This window comes from Trachurus japonicus, chromosome 22 (genome assembly GCF_045865225.1).
Source record: "Trachurus japonicus isolate A0001 chromosome 22, Traja_1.0".
NCBI lineage: Eukaryota > Metazoa > Chordata > Actinopteri > Carangiformes > Carangidae > Trachurus > Trachurus japonicus.
Window position 1 is genome coordinate 17,612,671 of NC_140928.1, and position 9,926 is coordinate 17,622,596.

Consider the following 9,926-nt stretch of genomic DNA (forward strand, 5'->3'; position numbering starts at 1 on the left):
CAAAAATACATAATTAATTGTGTAAATAAACATATGCAATCACTGTATACATGCAAACCAAACCAAAAGGAGAACAAAAACACACACACAAAAATAAAAGAAACACACTTTTACTCTTAGTGTTATGCAGCACTTCAGGTTTTTCACACTTTTTAATTTTTCACTTCTTTTTTTTTCATGTACATCCCTTTCATATTTTATTCTTTCTGTAGTCTGGACCTGTTCTTCACCTGGCTCTTTGATGTCAACTTTTTGGATGAGAAGGATGTCAAATTTCAGTAAGTTTAAGTAAAATTCAGCATGAAGCAATCTTAAAAATGAATTTCCGTTGCAGCCCAACACTAAACGTTGTTTTCTGGTTGCAGGTGTGTGTTTCTCCCTGACAACGGAGCGTTCTTTGTAAACTACGTGATCACGTCCAGTCTGATCGGCACGTCCATGGAACTGCTCCGTATCCCGGCGCTGACGGTGTACGCCCTCCGCCTCTGCTTTGCAAAGTCCCAGGCTGAGCGGATTCATGTCAAAAGGGTTGGTGAACCCTCTCATCAGCAGTGTTTTTAATGTGAGCATGGATTTTTAAAATTTGAAACCCCCCCCCTCACTGTGTTTGTGTCTGTGTCCACAGAGCCAGGCCTACGAGTTCCAGTTTGGCCTGGAGTACGCCTGGACCATGTGTATCTTCGCAGTTAGCATGACCTACAGCATCACATGTCCCATCATTACGCCCTTCGGTGAGCGAGACGCTGTCGCCCTTTTCTAACCTCATCTACCTCTTCCTTCTCTCCCTGTTTTCTCTCTCTTTCATGTGTGCCTGCTCTGTCTCTCCTCGTACTCTAACCTCACTTTCCTCCACTGCCTGCCAGTCCGATGCAGACTGTGTGAATTTGCTGCTGTAGTCCCAGACACCCAGACACAGTGAGTTGCGAGCCAGACGCCCACTCTGCTCCTGTCTCTGCCCAGAGCTCACCGAGCTTCTATTTACTAATGCAGCCCGATCATCAGTCCAAACAGACTTCTTTATAACTCATATACCTTGATGCTCCATGTCTGTCCCCTGTGTAGTTTCCTGTGTATATCTTTTAATTCTTACAAACAATTCTCTGTGGCAGAGCTGAGGCAAATAATCTCACAGGTTGAGTAAACCTCATTGGCCCTTAAAGGGATAGTAGCATTTTTTTTAAAAGTGGGGTTGTATGATCTACAAATAGCCCCTAAGTACTTTAATTGCAGTAGAAGACTCTCTACACTCCTCCCGTTAGCAACGCCAGCCCATAACCTTGCCCAGAGATTTACAACATACATTGTTGTGAATGGACCCAAAGAAACGGCCTATTTTCGCGGCCTAAAAGAGGTTTTATGTGAAAAAAAAATAGACAGTTCCATTGTAAAAACCTCTTTTAGGCCACGAAAATAGGCCGTTTCTTTGGGTCCATTCACAACAATGTATGTTGTAAATCTCTGGGTAGGGCTATGGGCTGGCGTTGCTAACGGGAGGAGTGCAGAGAGTCTTCTGCAATTAAAGTACTTAGAGGCTATTTGTAGATCATACAACCCCACTTTAAAAAAAATGCTACTATCCCTTTAAATCAGAAGCTGTGTTGGTTCTGTGTGGTTCCAGTCAGAGTGCAAAATATTAATTTGCAGAAATGAACCAACATTTTCATGTCCCTTTTGAAATCATACGTCATACTGGAGCCAGAAATACTGTTACTACTGTACTTTTTTTTTTTTTTTTTTAACGACGTTTCAAAGTCAAGTTAAACAACCCAAAAGTCATATCCAACCTTGCTGATGTGCAAATTAATTATAGTAAAGGCACAATAACACCTGAAATGGAAGGCCATATAGGTGGCTTTTTGTAAGTGTAGTATATACTGTACGTATAGTACTATACTGTATTTGTTATTATCAAGTATTTGTCCTTCCTGCCTGTACAATGTGGTTCATTTCCTAAGTTTCCCCTCTTTTTATGACACTCATCAGCAGGGCCGTTGCTAGGAATTCTGGGGCCCCTGAAAGAATACTAAAGTGGGCCCCTGACTTTTCCACTTTTTTTCTTAGACTACGTATGTATTATCATTTTTTATTTAGCCTACTTTGTTTTGATGCTAATGCAGCATCACTATGAGTATTAGTCAGGGTCTTATGCAGAATAATTCAGTCATACAAAGATTAGACGACTGGGGTTTTTTGTGGGCTCCACTGGGCGCTGGGCCCCTAGAATTATCATCACCTTTCTCCCCTATACAACGGCCCTGCTCATCATCCATGTGTTTTACTCTGCTCCTCTAGGTCTTCTCTATGTGATCCTGAAGCATATGGTTGACCGATACAACATCTACTATGCATACGTTCCCACCAAACTGAGCCAGCGGATTCACAAAGCAGCCATCAGCCAGGTCGTCATCGCTCCGCTCCTCTGCATGTTCTGGCTGCTCTTCTTCTCTGTGCTCAAATTAGGTACTTTATCACTGTCATTTCTGTCCTGATACGGTTTCTATAACTGTTACGCTTTAAGTGTTTTTTAAAAATTGTTTCACTCTCATTATTAAAGGTCCAGTGCATCCCATCACCCTCTTCGACGTAGTGTCCCTGCTCTGCTGTATTGCCTTTTCCCTCTTCCGCTTGTGCCTTAGGAAGCAACCAGACAAGTCGATGAGCTACCAGGTGAGCAGCTCTGCTACAACTAGAAGACACATCAGGTTTATCTGAAGAACCGGTGATATTCAGTGAAAAGTCTTCATTGTCTCTGTTTCAGATGTCCGATCAGCCAGCAGAGGGGACATTCACTGATGCAGACAGGACTACTGTAACAGCAACCACCGCCTCCAATGTACAGTACCATATTTTTCTCTAATTAATCAGTAACATGATTAAAACATCTTAACTGGGTGCAAGGATATTCTCCATCTCATTTAGGAAAACAAACCCATATTTATAACCATGAATTAAATGATTTACTGTGTGATACGATCATAAACTGTATGTCAATCTGGCTTCCTCAGCTCTTTGTGGCGTCCGTGCTGCTGGAGCCAGAGCTGGCTTTGACTCCGATGCCCTCCCCGGCCCACCACAGCTACGGCGCCATGGCGAGTTCCCAGGGTTCAAGCCACAACGAGGTGGAGGAGGAGGAGGAGGAGGGCGAGGAAGACCATGCCCAGACCCGTGAGACTGAGCTCCAAGACCCCCCAGACCCCTACTGCTCCAGCCCGCTCATGGACAGCCCCGTGGGCTACCACCAGTAACACCAAAATCCTGCAAGCTGATTTCCACGTGTCCTTCACCTGGGGAACACAGATTGCTGAATGCTGCAGTGCTGCATTTTCGCCACTGACCTCAGACTCCAACTTAGCTGCCTCAAACCCCGAGATTAGACTTGGTTTGTTAGAAAGGATGAAGAGCCTGAAGGAGTTTGAGAATACAGGAGCAGGATCCATCATACACATCAATATAAATGTATAGACAGACAAAACGGACATGAACGACACATCAAACTTAATAGAACAACTTAAATGTACAGATGATTTTAGTTGAACTATTGGATGCTCCATCACAGGGATAACATCTTCTTCTGTGGCTTCATTTGCAAGTTAAAAAGGTTCAAAGTAATTGACTAGGGTGGAATCGCCTTTGGTTATCTATCAGAGATGCTCCGTCTTTGCGGTGCCACTTGGACATGAGCGGAGGTGAAAGTTCCCATCAGAGTGGGTGGTGTGAGCAGGCTTGCCCCGACAGACTGACAGAGTGGTCTGGGCACTGGGTGATATCTGGTTCCCCGGCAGCAGAGCGCGGGGAGGCTGAGGGTGAGGGCAGCTAGTTGTGAAGCCATCTGCAGCGAGAGAGCAGACAGACGGAGGGCCGAATGTAACTCAGAGATGTACTGTAATAGATGTACACTCTCTCCACAGAGGCACAAGCAGCTCGACCGTACCTGAAGCTTGTAACTATTATCAATTCAAGGTTGCTATTTTTGCTACAGTATTTTTGGTGTCATTGATATTGTGCTTTGGGTTGGGGGCGGGGACCACTGGAGACTGGTCAAGGATTTGCAGAGCTGTCTCATTTTAATCAGACTATTCCCTGTTTATGCTGTGTGGTCCGTGTATGTGATACACATTTTATTCTAAATGAATAATTGAACATTTGGGGAAATACACTAATTTGTTTTCTTGCTGAGAGATAAATGTGGAGATTACCAGCAGCCACTAAACTTAGCTTTGTATAGTTTAGCTTAAAGACTAGAAAAAGAGGGAGAGAGTCAAGGTCAGGACTATTTCTTGGTGACACAGAAAGTTACGACATCTTTTTTTATTGTAACTTACAAGAAGCCAAGTTAGGCTAGTAGCCTTATTCTGCAAGGTAGCTGTGAATGGGTTTGCTTTGTCTTTAACAGAAAAACAAGGAGTAGGACTATCAAATCTCCTCATTTAACGCCTAGCAAGAAAGTGAACCAGAGACCCTGAAATTAGAAGCACATCCTGGATTTACAACATTTTGAGAGTATATCACGGAGTCTACAAGACAAAAATGGAAATTTCTATAACTTCATTAATTTTGCTAATTATGTCAGCTATAATTACACTTCATGTTTCTACTAAAGTTTCAAAAATACTGAAAACTAAAATTCAGACAGTTCAGTTTAATTCACTTTCATTTGTTTAGCGTCCAAATGTTTCTGTGCTAAAACGTTGCGATATTCAAACGCCACTCTTCACCATGATTTCAGTCACAGACCACTGCATGTCAGCTATGTTGTAAAAATGAGGTATGCATTTGTATCCTTAACTGAAGTTTACCACCTTTGACCCATTGATTTGTTGTATGTCGGCAAGTTTTGTATTTTTGGATTATTTTCATGAAAGTTTTTTTTTTCTCATCAATCTGAATGTAAACTAGATTGTAGTTTGTTTTTCATGTCTCTTGCTGTGCCTTGAAAAAAAAAAAACTCCCTTTTGTGTGACAATCCAGCATGGCCTGAAATATGCTGCATGGACTAAACTAAAGAGCAGGTAAACAACCAAGTCATGACAACACAAAAACAAACACAAAAAACTCAACAACCCAGAGCAGTGACTTCATGCTCACTAACAGGTTAGTTTAGCAGTGACTTCCTTCCACTAAGATATTAACAGAACAATCCTAACACAAGATCCGCTTTCTACCTTCTCTTGAATAACTTTCTATCATGTCACATGGTCTTCATCAGCAGATACGTTTGCTCCGTTTGCTCTTACTTAACTTTTTCTGGAGCTTTCAAGAATGACCCATGAATCTAGTGTAACAGTAGCTAACACGAAATTCTCAGGTCAGCAAACTATATCTGCTGATGCAGACAGCGTGACGTGGTTGAAAGCTCTGGAACAAGCGAACTTCAGCTCAACACGAAGCTAACTTACTGTGTCGTTATGTCACAGCAGTTGTTGCTTTTTAAGATGTTTTGTATCGTGGCCTTGTTGATTTCAATCAGTTCTCAGCTGCTGCTTTCTCTGACCACATAGACCTTCGTATGATGCAGCTCTTTTTCAGCTTTAAAAGCTGTTTGTCTTACGTCTCAACAAGTTTGACTAATAGTGACAGTCCTGTTGTTGACCAGTTCACATCAGTTATTTCACAAAACAGCTAAATGGATTTGAGTCCATTTTATGTTCTGAGAGGGTTTACTCTAACTTTAATCATGAAAAGAAAAATCACATGCCTGTGATGTGAAGTTTTCAAACTTTTTTTTTTTTCATTTGTGCTTTCTTAAAAATTAACGGCATATTATTTCATAAAATGAAATGTATTGCTCCATTTTACAAGAAATCTAATTCTAGTTCCTCATGCTGTATAAAACAGATGAAAGCTGGCTGCAGAGAGGGTCTGAAGTGGTCAGTGCACAGAATCATGAAGTAAAATCTGTTTGGGAAAAAAAAAAAACATCAAAGAGCATCTCCTGTGGGTTTCTCTTCCAGAAGCTTGTTTCACAGATCATTAAACGTGCTTTCCTTTGAAAAATACAAAGTAAAACTTATTAGGATATTCTTAGCTCAAACAGCCATGCAAGGAAAGGATTGTCCATTTTCAGGCTTAACTAGTTTTATTGTATCCTGTCATGTCTGTTCATATACTGGGTAGATACATTAGCTTTCCAGACGTGTCGATTCCTTTCTGCTCTTGGTTACGAAATGTGTGTCTCATACATGATTTTCAAACTTTAGCCTGCTGTAAATGTGGGTTGTATTATCGCCAAGAAGGCTGAGGTCAATGGATAGTCTGCCTTTGAGATTCATCTGTCAGGCTAACGAGTCTTCATCTGTCAAAAGTGAAGTGCTGTGATCTGAAATTAAAATTAATTCAGCTCAATCCACTCATCTTGTGCCATGACCTCCTCATTACTCTCCTCTACTGTGGTCTATGATGAAGGGCTTCTGAGAGCCACTGAGTCAGACTTCATGTGGTAAGTAGTAGTGTAATGTGCACAGCATGCTTTCAGGAAATGTGTACATTTTCTTTAGTCAATATCTTAACACTAAAACTGACCAGTTTAATTAGATAAGTGGTTTAATATTTTTCAAAAAGTTCAGTTATTTGCTCCCATCAAAGGACTAATGACGACATCAATAACACTCATTCAGACTAATACTTCAAGATAAATGTGAATCTAGAGCTGAGGGGAAGCAAACATGATTAAATGAAAAAGCTATTTTTTGCAGTTGGGATTTAATAGACAAACTAGTGAGATAAAACACAACACATATGAGCATTAGAGATGCTGCAAGGTGGATTTGTTTTACAATTAGACAGAGCCAGGCAGTCTGTCCTCTGTTTCCAGGCTTTGCGTTAAGCCATAGCAAACTGGCTTCTGAGCTGAGTGATATCTTGTCACTGAACTCACGACAAAAACAAACACATTTCTCAAGGTGTCATACTACAGTGATTCCTCCGATCAGACCCTCTTTCCACAGACAAGCACAAAGCAGACACCTCCATCTAAAACAGCAGGGGAGAGTCGGATAATGAATGCAGGTGCATGTTGGCCGAGTGTGTGTGCATACAAACTAGCCTCAGGACAAGCCTCAGTACATACTATAGACCTCATGGGCCCCTGAAACCACATCAGTGGGTGGATGGTGCAATTAATTGCATGAGCATCTGCTTTTATCCAAACCACATTGGAAAGTGGTAACACCATAGTGCTGCAGCTGAAGATACTGTTCCAACAAAGTGGTGCACAAGTTTCTTTTCCAAACAGGATCGTAAGGTGGTTGAAAAACCCCAAAGCATGCCATCGCCCGTCATTATATACAATGCTGCTTCATTACTAAGAGTTATGAAAGAGAGAAAGGTCCCTGACATTTCCCCTGTCACCCGTGGCAACTGCCGAGAGCCCGCTTCTCAGTGAAAGGTGAATTCCTCTGGGTACGTGACCCGCCGCTCGCCTTTCTCCTGCCCAGATGCCTAGAATAGAAAATGTGTCTGCCTCCTGCAGCAACCATATTGTCACTCCCATGTGGCTTAGTTTCAGCATGCAAATACAGTTTAATAAGTCAGTGTTGTTTAATATTTACATAATATAGAAGCTCAAAGTAATAGGCTGGCTGATTAGTATGGAATCTGCCCTGGGGTGTGCATTCTTCCAACATTTATATATATAATTCTTAGCAGGGCATTGAGATTCAAGGTTCATCCTATGACCCTGGAAAAGCAGTTGACACAAACAATCTGAACACAAAGGCCTTCACTGTCTGTCAATAGCAGGATGTTCTGAGAGGCTGACAGTGGGCTCCTGGCCTTGGAAAAAGTAGGTGTAGCTTTCAATCATATCACACAATCTTTTTCAAATTTCAGTCCAAAGAACATGCTGACATTGTTTTACCAATTTGATGGGGATTACCTTTTTGAACTGAGAAGGTTTCAGGTATAGGCAGCCGTCGTATCCAGTATGATATACATCAGCATCCCCCTCTTCTATTACAGTAAATCTCACTACGTCAAGAACAGTTACCTAATGTAGCACTTAACCTGTTGTATTTTTGGACTTGCAGCTTAACAAGGAAAACCTTGTGGGAAAAACCCATAGAAAATCACTTGTCAGAGGGTTTAATTGGATACCCTTTTCAAACTCACACTGTGATAAATTTGTCCTTGAAGAATTCACCAGATTTCTTTGCTTCAGCTGATCCTCTTACACACTCCATTAAGGGATAAGACCAGTAAGAAAACAAAATGAATGGATCCTAATTGACTTTTGTCTGTGTAGCCAAAGTCTGATATGTCTCATTCCTCTGATCTCTGTGTATTTACCCACAGCTGAAACACCAACCAAATAAACTATTTACTCTAATATTTGTTCAAATCTACTGTACACAAATGTTTTAGGGAATTACTGTAACTCAGCCTTTCCTGAATGAAACAACATTCACACCTGCAGCATTAACCACCACAAACAGGATATGGGATTCAGAAAGCAGAGAGAAACTGACATACAGTACGCCATCTCAATCTTTTCATGGGATTTGTTTACAGTCAGATTATACAGTATATGACAAACACCAGCTTCATCCTTTATCTGACTGTGCTTCATGTTTGCACTACAGTAACTGTTGCAGCTGCTGACAGACAGACAGACAGACAGACAGCCAGCCTTTTCCCACTGGCTCGTGTTGCAGGCTGCAGCTCCTCCAGACCTATCAGAGCAAACCTTATTAACCTGATCCTGCACCCGCGGTCTCTGTCCCACTCCACAGCGTGATTAAGGATGACTGAGTGATGGAGCAGCGCCTTGCCTTGCTTTCCTCCCCTCTTCATCGAAAACAAACACACACACGCACACACACACATGTACGACTCTGGACCATCACTTAACAGTTGCCATGACAACGTCGAATACCCCCTTCATTCCAAAACACATTGCAGACTTTCTAAAAATAATGTGTGTTATGTCTTTTCTCACAGACTCCCGCTCCAGACGACAGCCTTCACGAGCACATCCTCGTACACAACAAGGTAAGACTGCGGAACCACAGGGACTGATTAATTAATTACCAACAAGAGAATTTAGCTCACAGCTTACTGGATTTTCTTTTTTTTTTTTGCTCCAGTCTAACCATTGGTGACCTGAGAGAAGGGTCAAGCCAGAGCCTCCATGAAGCCCAGTGACCAGACAGGTCTGGCTCAGTGTTCCTGAGGCTGCAGCGAGACACGGAGCATGGATCCAACATAAACACAGCAGACTCTTAGCGGGACAGAGAGGGTGAGGATACTGTTGGCAGTGCAGGGACGACAGATTAAGGCCATGTCAGCAACTGCTCCAACAGCAGAACAGACAGCCAGCTCATGGATGTGACTTTTACAATGATACAAGCAAATTGTAGAAGGGAGAAATGAGCCCTGTGTATTATAAGATAACTCATCACAACTATACCCTCCCTTCTCCATTTCCCTCATTACTATGGCTTCACCTACACACATACTGTAGGCTACAGGCAAACTGGTGTTCACGCAGCAACACATCACATGCAAATATGTGTAAGGTTTTTACTTGTGTTTAGAGGAAAGTAAAAAAAAAAACAGCAATCTGCATTTTAAAAGCAGAATTGGTGAAATTTCCTGACAATTTTGTGAAATTCTGTAAACAACCGTGATGTGACATTGTGCAGTTGCATGAGTAAGTGGGCTGATGTGCCTGAAGTCGCCCTCGTCTCTGTAGCCAAGGGCGATGAGCCATTCGAAGCTTGGATCTTATGTAACACTAGGAGATGGGCTGTCAGTGGGAAGGAAATCAGGCATCGTGTGATTGATTTCAAACGCTGACTGTTGTGTTGTAACCATCATCACGTCTGTGACAAACAATCTGAGAGCAAGAGGAAAACACACTGACCTCATTTAGCAGTAAAATATCCACAGAAGATCACTTTATTTAGTCTCCAGTAAGCACACAACATGTT

General features: G+C 42.0%; 1 protein-coding gene across 2 annotated transcripts in view; it reads left to right on the forward strand.

Annotated features, from left to right (window-relative positions):
• tmem63c (transmembrane protein 63C) overlaps positions 1 to 4,963 on the forward strand; it is a 30,862-nt gene extending 25,899 nt beyond the window's left edge. For both annotated transcript variants that reach the window (XM_085767324.1, XM_085767325.1), the window contains exons 17-23: positions 213 to 278; positions 366 to 528; positions 626 to 731; positions 2,293 to 2,460; positions 2,555 to 2,667; positions 2,759 to 2,833; positions 3,006 to 4,963. In XM_085767324.1, coding sequence (XP_085623450.1) covers positions 213 to 278; positions 366 to 528; positions 626 to 731; positions 2,293 to 2,460; positions 2,555 to 2,667; positions 2,759 to 2,833; positions 3,006 to 3,245 — 931 coding nt within the window. In that variant the 3' untranslated portion in view covers positions 3,246 to 4,963. The remainder of the gene's footprint in view (positions 1 to 212; positions 279 to 365; positions 529 to 625; positions 732 to 2,292; positions 2,461 to 2,554; positions 2,668 to 2,758; positions 2,834 to 3,005) is intronic.
• Positions 4,964 to 9,926: the final 4,963 nt, after the last annotated feature.